Raw genomic sequence first — 22,073 nt, forward strand, 5'->3', positions numbered from 1 at the left:
GAACCAAACAGCAGCACCTTGGGAAAACCACAGCATAGACATGGCACTGACCACCACCCAGCTGCCGGTGGTTAGCAGCCTCACTCACGGAGCTCTACACATTGCATCTGAGCTTCCTTGCCCTTCCCAGGAGACATCACCAATGTCTTCCTCACTCTCCGGTCTCCAAACCAAACATGTGGCTCCACCTCAAGCTGGAGCTCCCTCTTCCCACCAGAGAGGACCCAGGGGGGCGGTGGGAGGGAAGGACATCCCACGCTCTCACCTGTTGGTGAAGACTTTGCTGTAGTTGAACACCTGGATCTCCAGGATCTCATTCCCATCGATATTGCTTGCCACCGGCCAGCGGAAGGTCTGTGGAGAAAGGACAGGAAGGAGGTGTCAGGTTTGTTTCAGAGAGCTGCTGCAAAGGCGATGAGGATGGGGCTGAGATGACCGTGGAAAAAGGCTGACTAACCTAACTGGCTAGGTGATCATGAAAAAAGGCTAACTAGACCAACTTTTTCCCAGCAAAAAGGCAGACACGGCTGTTTTACAGAGGTGTCATAAGGAACGTGCCTCAGTGCCAAATATTTTAGATGTAGAGTATGAATATTAATACACATTGTATAAATGTGCATATATATTTTACACTTTTTACAGGTATGCATTTACATCTACACATTTAGACATTTCTACATTTATACATATACAAAAAATATGCATATATACAAAAATCAGTTTCATTTGTGGGTTTTTTTTTGCTTCCCAAGGCAAAAAGCCAGTCTGTCAGGCTAAACCACCTGAGCTGCCTTCAATTTTCGAAGTCACGGGTCTCTTGTGGCCTCCCAAAGCCAAGCAGACCCCTTCGCCAAGCTGCTCTCGGTGCGTTGCGGGACGAGAACGTGATGCCCCAGATGCAGAGGCAGCGGGGTTGAGCCCTGCCTCACTCACAGGAGCAGCAGGACTGCATTCAGTCTTGAAAGGAAAGTGCTTATCAAGCAGCTTCACAGGAAGAAATCAGTGACTCTTCAGAAATATGCCAACACTCATTTTTTTTAAGCTATTTTCTCCCCTTTTAGGTTTTCTGCAGTGAGTCAAGGAAGCAAATCAAAAAAAATCCTGAAATATAAAAAAAACCCTAGAAGTGGCCCCATGACAGTGATATCGTTTTGATTACGGTCCAGCCTCACTCCTCATTCTGCAGCCGCCTTTACCCTGGGCTCTCCATCGTGGGGATGTAACTCAGCCCTTCCCTTTACAGCGCGTTCACTGCTCTCCGCTCGCTCCTTCCCGCTGCTTTGGTGCTCCGTTAGCCGGTACTAGCCAGGTTCACAGAATCACGGAATCATTAAGGTTGGAAAAGACCTTCAAGGTCATCAAGCCCAACCATCAACCCAACACCCCCATGCCCACTAAACCTGTCCTGAAGTGCCACGTCCACACGTTTTTTTGAACACCTCCAGGGACAGTGACTCCACCACCAACCTGGGCAGCCTGTGCCAGTGCCAGTGCTTGGCCACTGTTCCAGTGCTTGGCCACTCTTCCAGTGCTTGACCACTGTTCCAGTGCTTGACCACTCAAGTGTGGCTACCAAGATAAGGTACAGAAATAACGATGTGCAGGCACGCCTGCCTCATTTAGAGGTTTGTCGGGCAGCCAAATCACAGATTTGGAAAGTGCGGCGGCCGAGAAAGGCCCCAGGGTCCCTGCTGAGCAGCCTTGCCGGCAGCTTTCCGCACCTTGAAGCTTGTCCAGGGACGTTCACGCCGCAGCCCATCCGCTGCTGCTGCAGCAGAGCCCAGGGGACCGGCACGGCGCGGAGCAGCACGCGCCCGTCTGCCGTGCTCTGCGCTGCGCCGTACCATCCTGGGAACATCCCTCGCACGCCTGCCTGCTCACCTCCGGTTCTAGAGGGACTCGCCTGCCCGGAGCCGCTAACGCAATTCGCTTACAGCGCTTGGGGTTTTGCCTAAAAGCCCGGGGAACGCGACGCCGGGTGCCCTCCTCCCCTGCCCGAAACCATCCCTTCCTGGGGGAGTCCCTCCTTGCTGAGGACCGGGCTTTGGAAAGGGGCTCCGCTCTGAATTCCGCTGCAGATCCCCTGGATTTGGCTAAATCGTTCAGGACAGAATCCAGAGCAGATGCTCTCGGTTTGGGGCTTGAGAATCAGGGTTGGGATTCCTCTGCCTTGACTTAGGTGCTTAGAGGTCACCTACCTAAATCAACACCCCTCGTCTGGGCTCTTCATCACCGGAGAAACTCTGGCACGTCCTGGGTACAAACCAAGCCATGGGTCATCTTTGGGAGGGGGTCACACTCTTTCTATCCTTTCAGGGCAGACTATCCAGCCATAACTATATGCCTCAGATTAAGAGGGGGCACCCTGGTCTGGAAGCTGCCAACTCCCCCCCCCCCCCAAAAAAAAACAACCCACTAACAGGACAAGGAATGGGCACCCAGATGCCCAGGCTATGAACAAACTACTGCACCACGTTCTTCAGCCCATGGCCCGTGCTCTGCTGATCTGCCCAGCCAACCTCAGTCTCCTCCTGGTTCTATCCCAGTGCGTGGAAAACCACTCAAAGCGGCTTGTGGCACCAGCCGTGAGTTTCACAAACTTATTTTTTCTCCCTTCGTTTTACGAACGAGCTGTCCGGTGCACTCGCGAGTCCCTGGGCATTGCTCCCGCCGAGGTTGCTCTCAGCTTCTCTGGCTGATTTTGAGTATTTTGGAGAGGTGGGTGGTGGACCTGGAGCACCCAGACCACCCCGAGTACCTTGGGGGCGGAGGTCTGACCGTGGCAGGTCAGCCCAGCTGCAAAATGAAAATGCAAATCTCTGTGCTTCTCCCTGAGTTACAGCCACCCCAGCCTTGGCAGAAAAAAAACAGCTCAAAGGAACTGGGTGATACGGTTTCCTTCCTAAGATAGAGGTTTTTATATTATTGTTGTTACCTGTTAAGCCTGGAAAGGATTATTACAGTCACTCAGCCCGACCTCCTAAACAACCCAGTCCACGGGTTTTCGTGTTTCACTCAGAAGCTCCTAAATCAAACATAGATGTGCCTTGTAGTTCAATCAGAACGTATTTTTAAAAGGAAAACAGAAATAAAGACATCCCAAAATTCAAGCAACAACATTTAATTACACTCTCAGACGAGCGGTTCCCACGGGTTCAGGCCATAAACATTTGCACCGTACTTCTGCTTTGAATTTATGGGCTTCAGCTCCCCATCCTTCGTTCTCCCACCAAGCTAAGGTGCTTCCTGAACTCCTCCATGCTGCTTTTCGGATGTGCCTGCCCGCGGGGCTGCACCGGGGGCATCGCCCTCGGGCCGACGCCAGCCCTCCCTTCATGTTTTGGAGCAAACGTTTTGGAGCTGGAGCTTTCCCGATTAATTCGTAACAGGCCCTAAGGGACTACTTGCTCTCAGCGGTTGGGAGGGCCGGGCTGGAGCCAAGCGCCGCGCAGCAGGTAGCGCGGGCCGGGCCGCGAACGCAAACCGCGCCACGGAGCAAGGCAGCGGCAGCGGTGCCCGCAGCGCGTCCCACGCCTGCCTTCCCGAGCCGGGGGTGACCCGTCGTCCTCTCAGACCGAGCCCGTCCTGGGAGAGTCCGACCTTCGCGAGAGGCTGCGCTTCAGGGCTGCTCTTCCCTCTGTCCGTGACCGTGACCGTGGCACAGGGCCGCTGCGGCAGGAGGTGACGCGGGGGCTGCTGCTGAAACGCGGCCTGTGCCAAGGGAGACGCTCGCGATGGCCGCGCTGCGTCAGCACGAGTGCCGGGGTTCGCTGGCAGGGTGAAAGCCACGGACTTCACGTCTACGCAACGCAGCGGGGCGGTGGGATGGCCCACGGTGTCGAAGAAGCCCGAGGAGCGAGGCTGGAAGGTCCCTGAGAGCACCTCCGTCCTCCCCTCCTCCCCGGGCGGCGGCAGCAGCCCCGCTCGGCCTTTCAGCCGGTTGCTACAGAGCGAAGAACGCCCGGGCGCTGTGCAAAGCCCCTGCAACGCCGCGGTGGCTGCCCGCTGAGGAACCAGGCAAACCGGTGATTAACCCTAACTCCGCACCTAACCGCGGGCACGTTCAAGGAGATGCTGCGTGCTGCTGGCTGGGGACGGCGGGGTATCCCCAATCTGCCACTGTGAGGTTTTCCAGCTCCTTCCAAGTCAGGCGCTGGGCATCTGACCCACATGGTTTCCCTATTCTCCTGGCTCTCCACAGATGATCTCCCGGGGCTGGTGATCTCGCATCCGTCAGGAATCCATCCAGCTGTGGCACGATGCAACTACTACATCACGGTTAAAGTAATAGTCTGATCCACAAACCTGTTTTATTCCTTCTCAGTGATCTGCCTAGAAATTGAGGGACAGACTTTTTAATAGCGTTTGTGGTGGTAGGACAAGGGGTGACGGTTTTAAACTAAAAGAGGGGATATTCAGACTGGATAGAAGGAAGTCATTTTTGGCAACGAGGGTGGTGAGACCCTGGCCCAGGTTGCCCAGAGAGGTGGTGGATGCCCCATCCCTGGAAACAGCCCAGGTCAGGCTGGACGGGGCTCTGAGCAACCTGCTCTGGGTGAAGATGTCCCTGCTCACTGCAGGGGTGGGACGAGATGGCCTCTGACGGCCCCTTCCCACCCAGACCCTCCCGAGATTCTGTGATTCCATGAAATTGCTCTTACTTCACATTTTTATAGGGAAAGGTACGGAACATGGTCGTGGGAGAAAAGGCAAGCGAGATGCACTAAATAAAGAGGTGAGAAGTGGCAACCAGACGGCGTTTAAGGCTCAGGAGAAGCACAGAAAGTGAGGAACAAGATCCTGAGCTACCAGACGCTGTTGTGATGAGTGCGTGTGTGTGATGCCAGGATGGCTGGAGGAGCCCCTGGTACCCCTCATGCTCCAGGACACATGCCCCAAGAAAACCGTCCCTGGGGGACAGCGATGCCAGCACTCCCCATCAGGGCTGGTCCAGCTGTGTACCAGATGTGGAAGAGGGGGAGTAGGAGAGAGCGCACAGCTGGAGCAGCATCTCACAGCGCCGGCAGCGCTGTAATAGCCAGGTTGATACCAAGCAGCTCTCAGCACAGGGCTCGGCACCATCCTGAACGTCTGGGGGATGCTCTCCCTGCTCCCTCCCCACCAGCCCCATTAGGAAACGCCGGCAGCACCGGCCCAGGAGCGCGGCCACCACCGCGACGCTGCTCGGGGCTGGGGCTGCTCCCAAAGGCTTCCCTGCTTTCACCATCCTTCCTCCTCCCTGGCTGGCTGCCTGTTTATTCTCCTTACTGGCTTTATTGCTAAAAGCCGTTTTAAAAGCCCTGTGCAAAGCCGAGCAAGTGATATCTGCTGGGTCAATTTTATCTGTTTTTATTAAGGAAGGGGAAAAAAAAAAAGACAGAGGCAGAGAAATGCCTTGGCAGAATGCAGAAGCCAGACACTTCCCGTGAGACAGCTTTAAGGGACCTGGGAAAGGGCATCTTTGCAAGCCATGTCTCCCCTTTTTAAGCCATATCATCCCTTTTTAAGCCATGTCTCCCCTTTTTCTACAGCACCTGGGAGCCTTGGCTGGATGCTCATCCTGCCTGTCATCTCCAAGCCTGATCAATCAGGGGCATTTCCAGATGTTTGGGTCAAGGCTGCAGCTCTGGGTCTCGGCTTTCTTGGCAGCGGCACTTAAGCCTGTCCCGGTCCCTTTAGGAGAGACTGAATGCAGGCGAGGAAGACCACACAGGAGCCATCCACAGCTCTCCATGCCCAGCACCATCTCTGGAGCCCCCTTCCCTCCTGTGGGTGCCTGCAGGAGAGCTGCAGGACAAGCCCCTCCCAGCAGAAACCCTTTGGGGTGCAGGCAGGACCCCACGCAGCCATTCCTGACTGAGTAAAATACAGCCATAGTGCCGTACGTACCCTCTGGAAGAGCCAGCAGCTCATCTTCCCTGGGCTCTGGAGAAGCACAGGCTTTGCATAATTCATTAAGCAATGAATAAAAATAATTGCAAAAGGAATAGAGTGAAACCAAACAAATGGAAACCACTACCAGCCCAAATTCAGCTGGCAGCGGGCCCTCGTGAATGTTAAGCGGTGGCAGGGAAAGCTGATTTCCTCGTTAGCACTGTCAAAAAAACCTTTGGCTTCGCATGAACCTAATGTGAATTTTCTGCTTGTGCCCAGGTCTGCAACAAAGCAGGGAGCATCCTCTTCATCCTCACCCCGTTTCCTCTGCCCTCACAGAGATGAGAGGTCAGCCAGCTCGGCTTCAAAAGCCTTCCCCACGCAGGGGATGAGACATCCCCCCATCCAAATCACCCCCCAGACAGAAGGTCACCATTTTACCCCATTTTGAGGGGAAAGCAGAGGGAAACGAGGTCACTCCTGAAGCTTCTGGTTCATAAATGATCAGTGCAAGGAGCCACCTGAGCACCAGGAGGGTGCACAGGTAAAGTGGAGGGCAATGCGAAATAACACCCCACCCCTCAGCCCGCTGGTGTTAAACTCATTGGAAAATTCATGGAGAACTAGGAAGCTGAAGAGGGAATAAAAGCGCTTCTGCAGGGGGACTGCTGGCGGGCAGGCAGGCCCTCCTGCTCATCTTCAGCCGTCCCAAAGTCGCGGTGGCCCCAGGCAGACCCCGCTGCAGCCGTCAGGGCTCACCTGGACGACAGCTCCATGCTGTGCACCGCCGCAGCCCGTGGGCACCCATCACCTCCCTGCAAAGGCTCCCCGGGGGACAGCCCCACGCGGGGGGACAGCTGGGGACCAGTCATGCAGTAATAAAATTCCGTTCAATCACATTTGTCAGCTGGGCTTGTCATCAATGGCACGATGACTTGCCTCGTGGGTGCACGCCCAGGGAAAAACCCGCTTTCCCGGACATCCTCATCAGCTAATTACTGCAGGCGGCACAAGGCATGTTCCCAGCTCGTGGCAGGTTTCTTGCCCATGGCCATTGCCTCAGGGAGTCCTTCAGCGGCGTGAGTTAAAGAGAGGTTGAATCGGGGAGGGGGGAGCAGGACGGCACCTCTGCCGTCTTTCGCGGTGGCTGGTTCTCGCCCCTCACGATAAGGAGGAGGCATCTGCCTGTTCCCGCTGGAGGCAGCTCGCTCCGGCTGGGCAGGCGCGGGAACGGCGTCCAGCCTCCGGCGTGCGGCAGGGACTACAGTGCGGCACCAGCGTTACCGCTCTCACAATTTCCCAGAGAAGGGCAAGCGGATTTCCACCCGTACAGGAGGCACGGCCCACGCGGGCTAACATTGCGGATGTGGCTGAATTGCCAGTGAGCCCCTGGCAGAGCTGAACCCAGAAATGTAGGCTTGCCTACATGTTTTCTGCATCGTTCGTTCCGTGCTATCAGAACTCATCAAAATACTAGGTTTTGGGCCAGTTGGGATAGTGTCGGGTCACGGTGCTACAGCAGGAGCTGTGTCTGACCCGGCGTTCACAGAATCACAGAATCATTCAGGTTGGAAAAGACCTTCAAGATCACCAAGTCCAACCGTCAACCCAACACCACCACGCCCACTAAACCATGTCCCGAAGTGCCACGTCCACACATTTTTTGAATACGTTTCACACACGTTTAGGTAACTGGATGCCTCGTGGAGCAACTATGCACATCTCAGCTCATCTGCTAGATGCTGCGGAGACCTTGCATGACCCAAAGGATAAAAGCCTGACTGATGGGGCAGTGGTTCAGGGCATGAGCACTCTCCTGCTGGCACAGAACAGACTTAGGAATGTGCTTGACTTAAAAACTACTGGGATTACTCATATTTGGCAGGTCCCAAGCTCTGGAGCAACCAGCAGTTGGACACACGTTATCGTCTCCACCAGGGCTCCAAGCTGACCTTGGTCCCCAGTGCGAAGTAACCTCTGATTCATGCTGGAGTTTCCTCTGGCTGGACCTGAGCGGTTGATGAGAAAAATCAGGGTATTTGCGGGGGGGGGGGCAGGGAGCTGGGTACAGCCTACCCCCCGCACCAGGAGACGGGGAAAGCCCGAAGCTTGGTCCGGGCATGCAAGGTTGCTCCAAATCAACTTGCCTCACTCTGATGCAATTCACTGTGTAGATGCTACCAGGCTGATTCTAACCAGGTTTACGTGAGGCTCTCACAGCAGGAACTGTAATAAACGTGATCGAAGCAGAGAGATGGGGAGAGCCTGAGGCTCATCCCCACAGATGCAGTAAGAGGCACTAGAAGAAAATATGCTGCACACTAATAGACACCTGTGGCTCAAGGCTCTCCTATATCTGCTGTCTTTTAAGCTCTATAGTCCTCATCCTCCGACATCCTTTCCTGCACGCTGCCTGGGACCACGGGGCGCTCCAACCTTGGCTGGGATGCTCCAAGCTTGGCTGGGATGCTCCAAGATCACTGTGCAGCACCAAGCACTCAGAGCAGCCGGTATCCGGCATCCCACCAAGCCTGAGACAGCGAGCGGAGCCGCCAGCCCTCCCGCCCCACCAGGGAAGGATCTCCTCATTCGAATCACAAAGAGTTTGGAGGCACAGGCAGCTCCACCAGTGCACGCCTCCGTGGCTGTTATTCAAATCCCTTATTATCCTAACAAACTGCTGTGTGCAGGTCTATAGAAATCTGCACCCCAGTAAGATCCCGGCAGCTTCCCTCGGCTTGCAGCAGCGTGGTTGGAGCCACGTCTCCAGCCATCTTCTCGCTGTGCCTCACCGATCCCGTGCGACCCCGGGGCTACCGGTGGCAGATCCCACCCTGCCCGTGCCATGGGCTTCCCCTGCCCCTTAATCCTCCCTGGCAGCTTAGGGGAGCCTGAGATTAAGCTCTTCCTCTAAAACCTGGGACAAGGACTAACCCGTGCCAGGGACACAGAGGGGCAGGGAGGAGCTGAGTGTGCTCCTGGCCACGCAGCCTGGGAACGCCCCGGGATTTATCACCCCACAAACACATCCCATGCCTGGAAGCAGGATGAAACCTTATTTTCTAAAGGTGAAAAGGTTTTAGAAAGCGATAAACAATTTAAAGATCTTAATATTCCTCATAGCCTCTTGTATTCTCCGGCCCCTGGGAATGGGTTATCTTCTACGAGAACCACAAAGCAGCCAGAGGAAACATCCACTCTCTTTTGAAAGCACGTTTCCATTTTGAATGTGACTTCTTAGCAGCTCCTCTATTCCCTGCTGGTGTGGGTGAAAGTATTTCAATCATCTCAGAATATTTTCTTAGTAACTGCTTAACAAAAGGCTGTATTTTAAAACCACACAGAACTTGGGTTTCAGTTCCTCCTCTCTCCCTTCCCAAGCCCAAAGCTGAGCACGAAAGGCCGATGCCTCATCCGATCGGCACCCACAGCAGATCGAGTCGCTCGTTGCCCGGCGTGAGTCGAGGGATGCAGACGGGCGAGGGGGGCTGGCAGCCTGAGCAGCAACAACTGAGGCACTGGGGGTCTGAAACAAGGAGGGGTTTTTCCCCCCGAGGCAAGGAAAAGGAGATCCAAGAGCCCAGCGGGATTTGCCCAGTGGAGACAAGCAATTTTTCCTGAAACTTCAGTGCAAACAACATGGATTTTGAAATTTTTTTTTTTCATTAATCACCCCACGGGGAAATGCTGCAGGGCTGTTCCCACATCACGGGACAGCCCATGTCCTCAGCCCCAGCCAGACCATGGCCAAGAGACCCAGTTGGTACCTGCCAGGAGAAACCCTGCAGCAGACAACGAAGATGCCAACACGCTAAAATTGGGGAACGGGGATATCCATCTGGACAGGGAGTCACGGCAAAGCCAACCAGATGTGCGAGACAGACCGGGAGGAAAACACGTCTGCTCTTACCTCATCAAACCTGGCCTCGTCCTCGCAGTTTTCGAGCACCTGGGTGTAGAAGGAGAGACCTGGAGAGGGGAGAGGAAGAGCAGGTCGGTTGCAGCGAGGTGAGGGGCGGCCGGGGCGGCCGGCAGGGCTGGGGGCTGCACGGCACCGGCGGCACCGAGACCCCGGGTCGGGGTCTGCGGGGGCGGCCTCGGTGGAGCACGGTCTGCGACGGGGAAATGCGGCTGCGAAGGCGCGAGGGCACCGCAGGCACGCGTGCGAGCGCGCAAAGGGGCTGCGCGGGGGGACGCAGCCCCCCAGGAGCGCGAATCCAGCCTCAGCTCCCCGGCACCGGCACAAAACCACGCTAGCCTGCTCTAAGGGCGAGCTAAGAAAGTGTTTCCAGAGCACGCTTAATGGCGTGTTGAAGCCTTGTCCCAGCTATCGCAGAGCAGGTGAAACTGAGCAAGGGGATGGGGTTCGTGGCAGCTCCTGCGGTGGCTTTTACATTGAACAGGGGCTCCTCAAGCTTCGGGGTATTGGCATGCAGGTCTACACACCCCAGAAGCATGCTCGAACCCCGGGGCTGAGATTTAGGACCGGTTACCCCAAGAAAACCCCCCCGGCTCCTGCACAGAGCAGAGGGTCGGCACGTTTGAGTCCAGCTACAGGGATGCGGCCACGCGTGCCCACCCCGATAGCAGCACCCGCCACCCCCGGCTCTGCCGGGCACTGCCCCGGGACAGGGACCCGGGGAGGAAGAGGAGCTCAGGCTGGCCCGCCTGCGCAGGCAGGGGAGCCTCGGAAGCCCCCGGGCTCTGCTGGGAGCAGGGACGGGGTGAGCGGAGGAGCCGCTGCGCAGGGGATGCCCAGGGAGAGCAGCCAAACCTGCGCGTTAGTTATTGAAATAATCAGGTTTTCCCAAGGAGCCCCAGCTCACGGGTCACAGCATCACAGAATCACACAACCTCAGAACCACAGAATCATAGAATAGGTTGCCCCGTGCTTTCAGCTGCTCCCCGTAGGATAACCTTACCCACCCACACCCCCCTGAGTCGATATTTCTAGTTAATATGCACTTCATGACACTGCAGGAGGAAAACTCATAAAAATGCTAATATTTAATCACTGCATCACGTCGAGGCTTTCCCTTCCAGAAAGGAAAACCGCCTCCTGGGTAATTAAACACATTTCTGTGCGTGAGTCTGGTTTGGGGCACAGGCTGCCTGCGGCCGGGGAAGTGGGTGCCGGGGGTACCCCTTGCTGCTGCGGGGTCAGCTTTTACTTTATTTTAGCAAAGAATGAGATGCTCGTGACACGGCTCTTTGCAGGGAATGCCGCACCCCTTTTGAATTTAACTGTTACACAAGGAGAGGCAGGAAAACATCTTGTCAGACTTTGTGCTGCCTGCAGCACCTGACCTGGGTAAAGCACACCCAGAGGTGCGTCCTGCGTCCCAAATCACCCTCCCAGCTCCCTGCCGTGAGTCACTTCGCCCACGGGTGCACGCGTTTCTTGCGGACATAGGCAGAGCACTGTATTTATCTCCTGCCACCGACTCCAGGTGAAGGTGGAGGAGATCCCCGAGCCTCGTGGAATACGGTACCGCTGCCCACCCTCACCCCATGCACGCTGGCTGCCTCCCTGTGCAAGGGGACGCGGTTCTCCCCTCGCTTTCCATGGGGTGGGACGGGAGCTGAACTGGGATGCAGCCTGGCCCCCCCCTTACCTGAGGGGGGGAAACCCAGACTGGGAATGGGAACATTCCTCCACCGAGATCGAGCCACCAGGAGGAGGCCCCAGCGATGCTCCGAGGGCTGGAACAGCTCTGCTGGGAGGACAGGCTGGGAGAGCTGGGGGGGCTCAGCCTGGAGCAGAGAAGGCTCCGGGGAGACCTTAGTGCAGCTGCCAGGGCTTGGAGGGGCTGAGGAGAAAGATGGGGACAGACTGTTCAGCAGGGCCTGGAGCCACAGGACAAGGGGTGACGGTTTTAAACTAAAAGAGGGGAGATTTAGACTGGATGTAAGAAGAAATTTTTGGCAACGAGGGTGGTGAAGCCCTGGCCCAGGTTGCCCAGAGAGGTGGTGGATGCCCCATCCCTGGAAACAGCCCAGGTCAGGCTGGACGGGGCTCTGAGCAACCTGCTCGGGGTGAAGATGTCCCTGCTCACTGCAGGGGTGGGACGAGATGGCCTCTGACAGCCCCTTCCCACCCAAACCCTGCTGCGGGTCTGTGATTCCAGGACCCCACAGCTTCCTGGGGGGGGACAGGCACCCATGCCAGAGGCACAGCAGCATCTCAGCCTTGGTGTGGGCTCAGGGGGAAGCTGCAGAGCACCCTCCCGTAGGTACGGGACCAAACGAGGAGACGTGCACAGGTCAGGGGGTGAATCAGCTGTAAGCAAACACAGGTAGGAAGCACTATGTGGGAGAAAACACTCCAAGGAGGACAATCTGCCACCTGAAATACTCTCCTAAGAGCATGACTTAAGACCAGCCAACGCGGTGGGACCCCCCTGCCCTGTCCTCTCCCAACCCAGCGAGCATCAGGGCGATATTTGGTTACTGCGGTATCGTTACCCACCGGTGCCCGGTGGTGCTCCAGGGGCTATCCATGGATGACATCCCTCATTAACACACAGTCCAGACAGGAAGCCCCGCCAAGAAGCTTTGTATAACTCTGTCTGTGATCAATTAGCTGACAAGTGCTCTAATTGCACCGGGGCACCAGTCTCCTCCTTCACAAATGCAATTAGGCTGATCTAGGAGTGAAAACTGCTACGGGCAAGAGACCTTGCTGGGGGACAGGAGCAGGCACCCCTAAAATGGGCAGGCTGAAGAAAATTCACCATTTTTCTGCTCTTTTGCAAGTATTTGCAGAAAATCTCTATTCGCCCCTAGCTGAGTTTCATCTGCAGAGCCCGAGAGCTGCAACAGCAACCGAGCTGGGGCTCTGGAGCCCTTTCCAGCCAGCCTGGAGCAATCGGTGCCCTACGAGCCACTGAAGCTCAAAACCAGCCCCAAATCTCCTCTGAACAACTGGGAGGGTCATAAAGGCAAGGGATCTTGTCGGTTAACACCCCACAAACTCCCGGGGCACGAGCATCCCCTGGGAGTTTTGGTGAGGCAAATCCAACGCCGCAGCGGGAGTCGAGCCCCTGACACTCAAGGTGGGAGCGGATTTTGGCCATCCTGGTGGGGCAGAGCCCACCTCTCCCCTCCCCTCCCAGACTAGGAGCTGGATAACCTGGCAGATCTCCCTGGATGCTCCCACAGGTCCAGAACTGGGAGCTCCTGTCTGTGCCTCAGTTTCTCCTGTTTGCAAAATGCAAAGAGTGCGGTCTCGGCTCACGGGGGCTGCCGGGAGTGCTGGGATCCCTGGGAGAAGAGGAGCAGCGTTATTCCATAGCCATCCCACACGGCTGTCAGTCTCAGCCCTTCCTCAGGAACACTTTTATGAGGGTTGTGATTTATTCATCTCCCACCTGAGCTGAAGTCGAGCAGCATTTCAGAGCACTGCCCACCTGCAGAAACGCACACGGCAGCCTGTCACACCGGAGTTGAATTCTTTCTTTAACTTCTTTTCAGCTGAATGAGCAAACACCCACTCAGGGAGCTCTGCTGCCGGGGGGTGAGGAGAGGGAGGAGGAGGCTGGACGGTAGCTTGACTAGTGAAGACCATCCCTCTCTGCAATGCTCAGTAACTCCAGGAAAACCAGGGTACTGAGGAGTATCAGCACAACACTCAACCTGTGAGTTGCTGTGAGGAGCCCTGAGGGATGCCAGGCTGGTGGAGGTCACCTCACTCCACGCTAAAGGGGTCTAGACTCCCTCTAGAGTCACCGGAGGAAGGCAGGAGACTTCCCTCTGGACACTTTGGCACCAAAACCCAACCAGTCACGGCAGGATGCTCTCCCAGGCCTGGCACTGAGGGTCCAGCCCAACGCGCTTGGCTCCATCCCATCCCACCCCACCCCATCCCATTCCATCCCATCCCAGGGCAGGGGTTAGCCCGGGGCTGGACAGCCCTGGGGTAGTTTGGATGGGCCCTGCGAGAGCCATGGCCAGCCTGGATGGCAGCAATGGCACAGCATCATTTTAATCAAACAGCAAAAATACGGCCAGGGCTTTCAAGAGTCGGGCGGAGAGGACAAGGCAGCCAACAGGACAAATAACGCAGCTTCACAGCAGCATTGAACCTGCCATGCCATGACTCTGCTGCCCATCGTTCCCAAATCCTCACGGGGCGAGGGGAGAGCAAAACACCATGGCCATCGCCGAAACACCCCGGAGGCAGGAAAGCCTTCTCGCAGAAGGCAACGCAACGCGGTGCTGTGCGTCCTCAGGGAGGGATGCAGGAGCCACCGGCTGAAACCCAGCGCTGGGACCCACCGGTGCAGGACAGGGTCCAGCCCAGGCGCCTGCGGGACCCAGCCCTGCCTCATCCAAAGCAATTAGCACTTAGCAATCTGGCATGAGCCGATCCTCACGAGTATCATAAAGCGTGTCAAGAGAAGACGGAGAGTATCTAAGAACTCCTACCTGACTATACTACAGCTGGTGGATTGTATAGTGTGTCAGAGAGATCACCTTTCCATAAGGATCATCCCGCTTATGTATCCTCACACTGCGGTAATTCTGGTCCCCTCATCCAGAACAAGGTCCTGTCCCCCATGCAAGGTCCTGTCCTGGATTCACGTCTCGTGTTAGCCGGCACCCCAGGCTCAGTGCTCTCCCATAACCCAAAATGACGCTGCTACGAGCCAAAGGGGCTCCCAGGGGATCTGCCCCTGGGCTTCCCTGTCCGCAGGGCAGACACGGAGCTGTCTCCACTTGTTCCCCTTTTGGGACAAGGAATTCGGGTGAGATGTAGACAGGCTTTGCAGCCAGATGGTAATACAAAATGCTAAACTGCTGTTCCCTGTACAGGCAAGGCTTGCTGCGGCTTCGGGGACACACGCCGAGTGGCATGAACAGGGAATGAGACCAAAGCCCTCTCCACCCGCCATCCCGTCCGAGGGATGGGTCGGTCCCAACCCACCTGCCTGCTGCCTTCACCAGCCCAACCACGCACGGCATCGCTTCCTAACCCACCTCTACCACCCTTTTAGCAGCAGGATTTTGCTAGCCATGACCTCAGGATCCAGCCCTGTTGGGTCTGGTCACAGGGAGCCTCTCCTCTAGGACCGAGCTTGTGGAAGACAGCAGCATCGGATGGCCTGGCCACGAGCTCCGTGGCTGCCCAGGACGAGCAGGGGAAGAGGCATCCCTGACTGCAGGTAGCGGTGATACCTGGTGGTGATATTCACAGCGTGAGGCTAAACCCTCTCTTTGCACAGATATCGATTGCAGCAAACTACCAGGAAGAATATTTCTGGACCCTGACCCAACCGTTCTCGAAGATGACACCAAATTTCTTCCTTGGGAAAGAAATGTCCACGAGGAGCTCAGCTCCTCGCGGCTCAGCACCGGAGAAGGAAACACGGCTGTGAAGTTCGGTGTCGTTCTCCCTGGACGAGGTGACAGCGACGGCAATCCCGCACCGCGCCTGGGAGGACGATGGGGATGGGATCATGGAGGGCCTGGAGAAATGCCCTGGTGCCCCATAAGGGCTCTGACAAGGGAACTGGCAGGAGCACGAGAGGGTGGGTGCAGCGAGAGCCCAGTGGGTGCTCGCAGCACCTCGAAGCGGGTGTCATTCCCATCGCCCATCGGTTGGACCGAAGGGTCTCACAGCGGCTCTTATGCAGAGGTGTTGAGGCAGGGACGGATCCTGCCCATCCGGGAGGGGCTGTGTGCCGGGCTCAGGGAAATGTGGGTCCTCCCGGGGCTCACCAGGAAAACCCACGGTGGCCTTCGGTCCTCCTGCAGATCCCCCCTCCCCACTGCCAGGGGAGGCGGGGGGGTTCGCCGGGGGGGGGCTTAGGGCTGGGACTGCTGCAGGCGTCAGGCTGGCCGGAGGTACAACCTGTTATAACCTCAGTCGTTATTTAATTGCCCCTGCGCTGATGCTGGGAGGCAGGGACAGGGAAATAAAGGGGTAATTACGCCTTTTTAATGACAGTACAGTCATTACGGCAGCGCTGGCTGGCCTGGCTGGGAGGTGGTGGAAATACCTGCTCCCCTGCTCTCCTGCCGCGCGCTCGCGGGGAGAAGGGATCACGCTATTCCTGACTCCTGGAGCTGCCAAACCATCCCACACCCGCCTCTGCCTGCCGGTGGGCTCTGCACAAAGACTGCGATGGGACGGGCGGATTCGACGCCGAGCGTGCCCCAAGTCCTTGGGGGACTCGGATGAGGTTTGGCTGCTGCTGAGGGTATGCACCCCCGGCGAGTTTTTGCTCCTTTTGCAGCTTCCCTTGGGAAGCTTTGGAGCCGATGTGGATCGGAGCAGAAAAACCAAAGCTGCAGCATCCTTGGAAGAAGCCCACAGACACGCCGGGTGCCAGCGCAAGGCAAGTTCTCTCCTGGCCCTGCCAGGGACGCGCTCCTGGGGGGCACAGCTTGGCCACCAAACCTCAGCCCTAGACCCCAGGGCAGGAGCCCGGCTCCCCCCAGCTGGGCCACGGTCCCACTCCCGCGTGGGGGGGTGGGTTTGTCACCCTGGGACTTCACCTTCTGGACGAATCCCTCTCCCCAGGGGCTGCCCGTGGGGGCTGCAGTGTCCCGGGTGCAGGCGGGCAGGGGGATCCCAGGAGAGCAGCTCGGGGAGGGGGCGGGGGGGCTCATGCCCCGGACGAGGAGGCGTGGGCAGCCCTTCAATCTGGCAGGCTCGCATCCCCCTTCCCCACCCGGGCAGTGGGGAAACTGAGGCAGGGGGACGGCGGGGAACAACCCCTCCCGGGACCCCCCCGCCGCCCCCCGCCCGCTACCTCGGAAAGCCGCTTTGGCGATGCGGTCGGCTTTGCCGCGGAGGCCGGAGACGGTGCGGAGCTGCAGCAGCAGAGCCATGGTGCGGGGCGCGGGGCGGTGCGGGGCGCGGGGCGGTGCGCGGTGCGGTGCGCGGGATGGTGCGGGACGCGGGGCGCAGAGAGATGCGCGGTGCGGGGCGGTGCGGGGCGCGGTGCGGTGCGCGGTGCGGTGCGCGGTGCGGTGCGCGGTGCCGCGCTCCCAGCTGCGCTCCGAAGCGCGGAGCGGCGCGGAGAGCAGTGCCCTCCCCTCTCCTTTCCCCTCCCCTCCCCGGGGAAGGCGGGCGGTTTGGGGGGGGGGAGGGGGGAGCGGGCTGCAGGGAACTTCCCCCTCCGGTTGCAGAGGACTATGAGAGGGGAAACTGAGGCAGGGCTCCGTCCAGCACGGATGGGTGCTCAGCATCTGTAAGCTGGAGCCTCTGGGGCAAGGATGTGCACCCCCACCCCACCCCAAACATATCGGGGGGGGAGGTGCCCAGGAAGACCTGAGCTCTCTCCCCACTGCCTGGAACCACCAAGGGCTGGCCGGCGCGGGGACTCCACACTGTTCGCAGCATCTCCTGGGCGCAAGAGATGGGTGGGCTGTTATCCATGTATCCCCCCTCCAACACCAGCCGCTGGAGGTGGGAGATAGAGCTAAGACCCCCCCCGTGCAGCCCACGGCTACGGCAGTAGGGCCGCTAGATCACGGCCCTTCAGCTGGACCATGACCGAGTTTGGGCCAGAGGACGGGACATGTCCTGCCACAGCGTCGCGGGGTGCAGGAAGGTCCCTGGCAGCGCAGGCAGCGTCGCTGTGCCGTGGGGCTGCGGCATGCCGGCCTGGAAGAGCCGGTGCCTGACTGCTGGCGATGCCGCGCTCTGCTGCGCGCTTATCCGGGCTGCTGCGTGCTCCGCGCGCTGCTTTGCGTGCTTGCCGTGTTCTAGGCTGAACCTCAACGGGATCAAGTGGGGTTTCCACACATAAGTAACAGCTGCACAATCTGGGCTTGTGGGCTCGGTTTGGAGCAGGTCTTGCTGTGGGATTGCACGTGAACACCTTTCCTAGAGCCTTAAATGTGCCATCAAGGAAGATGATTAACGCACGCATTTGGGAAGAGGAAGAGCATACACACCAGGGTCTTCAGGCCTCACACATCTTCCTTTCCTGCTTGGGCACTTCCAGGAAGAATCCATCTGTGGTGAAAAGTGAACCCAGGAGAGCTTTAGCACCATCAGAGAGAAAGAGAAGCGAGGGTGAAGCCTTCACAAATGGATAATAAAACACTGGAAATAAGACATCTGTTTCCATCCACCATGTCAGGTTCTGTTAGAGAGGCTGGACTGCTGTCGTCCTGCCAGCGGGAAAGATCATTATGCTTATCCATAAGTGCATGAGAATGAAGAAACTTGTAGGGATTCACAGCATGTGCCATTTCTCATTAGGGTCCTAATTACCTCCTGGCAGCACGGCCCAGAGGCGAGGGAGGAGGTGGCGGCGAAGGCAGCAGCGTGCTGGGCGCTGGCTGGTGCGAAGGGCTCCGGCTTTGTGCCCATGCAAGAGCTCAGGAGGTGAGACCATGCATGAGACAGAGGTGGGTCCAGTACGTCTGATGCCGCTAAACCAGCATTTTTTGGTCTCTAGTTGGTCTCTCTCAGCTGATCCATCCAGGCTGGTGCTGCTTTTGCAACCCCTTTCACCCTTCTGCCTTCAGTCTTGCTAAAAAGCTGGAGTTTAGAGGCAATGAGGGTTTCTCTGGGGTTTACCCTGATTGTTCAGAGGCGCTCTCATGGGTTTTGCAGCGTTTTAACTTAGCTTGGCCTCTTTCAGGCGCTTGGCTGTCACCTACTGTATAGTCAATGTGCAGCTGCATGAATGTCAACCCAAGTGCTACCTTGACTCTTATCATTGAGCAGCTCTAGTGGGACATAACAGCCATGTGAAGCCCCTCGGTGAAATACTGCTCATCTTTTCTGGTGATCCAGCAGAGGATGTCCTCACCTTCATCTCCCCCTGCTCCACTTCCCGAATTCACTCAAGCAAATTACATCAGCGTTTCTAGGAGGCACCTTCAGAGCAACCCATGTTGCCCTAAAAGCACAAGTACCACAGAAAACACCTTCTACATCATGTAGTTAATTTTAAACCTCTTATTCAATATCAGAAAGTAGAGAATGAAGTAAAAAAATCCATAAGGGGTGTTGACTGAAGATAGTCATTGCAAGAGGCGGTAGGACTGCTTGCTTAGAGCTGCAGCATGAGGAAGGTGCGAGATGCTATGTGGCCACCATGACAATCCTGATAAGGATTGTGGTGTCTTTTTTCCTGATTTTACATGAAATCCAAGACATGATTTAACTGTTCCTATAGCAAAAGCACAGGTGGAGGCCTCTTGAGGAATGGTATCCCATAGTTTTACTCCTAGGCTTAAATAAAGAGACACAACAAAGCAAGAAAGAAGAAATTAAGACAGGACATGATATACGCACGGGTGTGTAGCATGGTGCATTAAATCTGACCGCGATCTGGTGGCTGTAGCTGCTGAAAGCAGTGCAAGAAGCTACGGCCCCTCGGCTGCTGGACAGGAGCATCCTCTTAGGGTGCCCCAACCCAGCAAAGTCTGGCCACTCACAGCTAAAGAGACCTCCAGAGCTCACTGCTCTTCTGGATGGTGGAAGATCTACATTTGCACCCCTGCTGATTTATCCACCCATTATACCCGTAAATTGGATAATGAGGATGAGCAGGAGCAACGTAGGAACCCAATTACAGCAAAGTCAACAAAACCCGAGGTTTGTCAAGCGGTGTTCTCTCCAGCTTGAGCGCTGAAGAGGCCTACCTGTGATTAATGGAACGAGATGAGAAAATGCCCTTTATAAACACTAATTTCAGTTTTTCACAAGGTCTCTGCAATTTTCACATCACTGCATGTGAATAAAATTACACACCCACCTCTGAATCACTGATGATTGCTCTTATTTACTTATTTACACCAAAGGCGAGGGGGAAAGGACTACTTGCCATGGCAGAATCAGGCCTTAACTAGCCCTTCTGCGTACACCTCCCACAGCACCAGTATCCCATTAAAATAAATCCAATTGCACATGCTGAAGCAATAGTCTTATGAGGATGCTACAGAGCATTAAGTCCAAAATTAATGAAATTTCTTTTCTTAACTCTTTACCTCTCTTTTTTTTTTTCCCCAGCTCTTCTCTTCCCACGCTTGGAAAAATCATATCAGCCTCCCCGTTTGTCAATCCCACTAAAATCCTAGAAAAAAAGGCAGAGCCTTGGAGCGTGAGCAAGAAGGAGACCCTCATGGAGGGCAAATGTCCAAACCAAAGCACCTTTCTGGAACTTCTGCAGCCCTTTTCCTGGGGAGCTGTTAAGTGGTTCACAAGTATCATTTATACCACAGCTCCCTAGAGAGCAATCACACTAATTTAGCCCCACACAGAGCAAACTGAAGCCCTCATTGATGAACTGCCCCACGGAGCAGTGACCGTGTCCCATAGGTGCATGGAGAGCATCCAAGAGTTTTACTCATGACTACCGAAATTGGGGGCAAGGAATGAGGAGAAAAAGGGCTGGGAGCAGCCCTTATCCCCTGTCGTCTTTCATCACTCCACTCACAGACTCCATCTTTCAGATCCCAGATCTTCCTGACCTTGACTTTGCCACTGCAAGTCTCTCTCCATCTGCTGTGGTCCCCCCTGCAGCTGAGTCCCTCTCATTTGAAAGAATTTCAGGGATGACACTGTCATGAGTGAGACTTTGTGGGACAAAGCTGCCTCGTAGCATCATCATAACATTGAGCGCTGCAGTGGGCGGCTCTGCATACGGATATCGGTCTCTGAGAAAAAAGGGGAAAACGCTGTGGAGGCATTTTTTGTACCTAACCAGAATGGTGAGCAAGCAAAAGGGTTTGCTAAGAAAGGGAAATGCCAAATCCGAGGCAAACCAGTAAACTTTCCCATGTAAATCAGTGCTATAGGTAGTTTACAAAGTGTCCTCATGAGATCTTCTGGACTGAGGGTCCTACCCTGGAGCAGCTGTGTGGGGAATAGGTGAGAGCTCTGCACCCTTAGTAACAGGATCCTTCTGTCACAGAATCAGAATTATTTAGGTTAAAAAGACCCTTAAGATCATCAAGCCCAACCGTTAACCCAGCACTGCCAAGCCCACCACTGAACCGTGCCCCTGAGCACCACATCTACACGGCTTTTAAATCCCTCCAAGGACGGTGACTCCACCACCTCCCTGGGCAGCCTGTGCCAGTGCTTGGCAACCCTGTTGGCGAAGAAATTTTTCCCAGTATCCAAACTAAACCTCCCCTGACACAACTTGAGGCTGTTTCCTGGAGTGATGTCTTCCCCCTGGAACGATGACAAGACCCTCAGTCATTTCCAGAGAAGCTGAAACTTCTGCCTGGGGATTTCTGGCAGGACTGAGCTAGTCTGTGCATGCAGAGAGAGTCCCAGGCTCTGTTATAGTCCTCGGATCTGCAGAGAAGACACCTGGACCAGGGCTCCCTGGCAGCCCACCCAAAATCATCATTTCCAGGCAGCTAAAGAAGACGATGGGGAACCCAAACCTTCGGTGGCTCTGAGACAGCAGCGCCAAGCACCCTGACACAATGCTCCTCCCAAAAACAAGCTCCATTAAAAGCCTGAGAAGTTTCTGCCTCTGTGACCTTTGTTGGAAAGCCATTGCTTGAACCTCACGGGTCTCATGGACAGGAAACTGCTGCTAATTTGCAGCCTCACCTTGGTCATTGTTGTTTTCTTGCTCCTTCTGTCTTCCCCTTTCTCCCTCCAGATGAATTTTCTAAGTGCAATCCTCTCCCCTCAGCCTCTCTTTTGCTTGACTAAACAAGCCCAGCTCTTCTCATCTCCTCCTGACGCACAAGACCTCTTTTACTTCACCATCTTTTTCTGCAGCTCCTCAGGCCAGGATAAGTGCAGCAACACCTGAGGCTCCACATCCTCTCCCTGGGCTATGCTCGAGGGCACAAACACTGCCGGGGCTTGGCATCGGGCAGTATCTCCTTGCAGGTCTGGGACCCACAGGCACCTTCAGATCCTTTTCCCTGGTCTCTTAACACACGGCCTCGCATTTTGCACTCCAGCCCATGAGTGATTTCTGTGCAGTGTTCCCACCCTTTCTCCCAGCATGTCCTTGTCAGGTTTATCCACTCTACCTACTGAACATGATCCAGCAGTGTGCCCAGGTGGCCAAGAAGGCCAACAGCATCCTGGCCTGCATCAGCACTAGTGTGGCCAGCAGGAGCAGGGCAGGGATCGTGTCCCTGGACTCGGCACTGGTGAGGCTGCACCTCGAATCCTGTGTTCAGTGTTGGGTCCCTCACGCCAAGAAGGACGTTGAGGTGCTGGAGCGTGTCCAGAGAAGGGCAACGGAGCTGGGGAG

General features: G+C 56.1%; 1 protein-coding gene across 4 annotated transcripts in view; it reads right to left on the reverse strand.

Moving 5' to 3' along the window:
- The window catches only part of OTOF (otoferlin), a gene marked incomplete at its 3' end in the record, with an annotated part of 107,602 nt that extends 90,619 nt beyond the window's left edge, over positions 1-16,983 (reverse strand). For all 4 annotated transcript variants that reach the window (XM_081997532.1, XM_081997531.1, XM_081997530.1 and 1 more), the window contains exons 1-3: positions 16,632-16,983; positions 9,785-9,843; positions 266-354 (exon numbers count right to left, since the gene is read on the reverse strand). In XM_081997532.1, the coding sequence (XP_081853658.1) occupies positions 266-354; positions 9,785-9,843; positions 16,632-16,710 (227 nt within the window). In that variant the 5' untranslated portion in view covers positions 16,711-16,983. The remainder of the gene's footprint in view (positions 1-265; positions 355-9,784; positions 9,844-16,631) is intronic.
- Positions 16,984-22,073: the final 5,090 nt, after the last annotated feature.

Source organism: Phaethon aethereus, assembly GCF_964289735.1.
Source record: "Phaethon aethereus genome assembly, chromosome: 3".
Lineage (NCBI taxonomy): Eukaryota > Metazoa > Chordata > Aves > Phaethontiformes > Phaethontidae > Phaethon > Phaethon aethereus.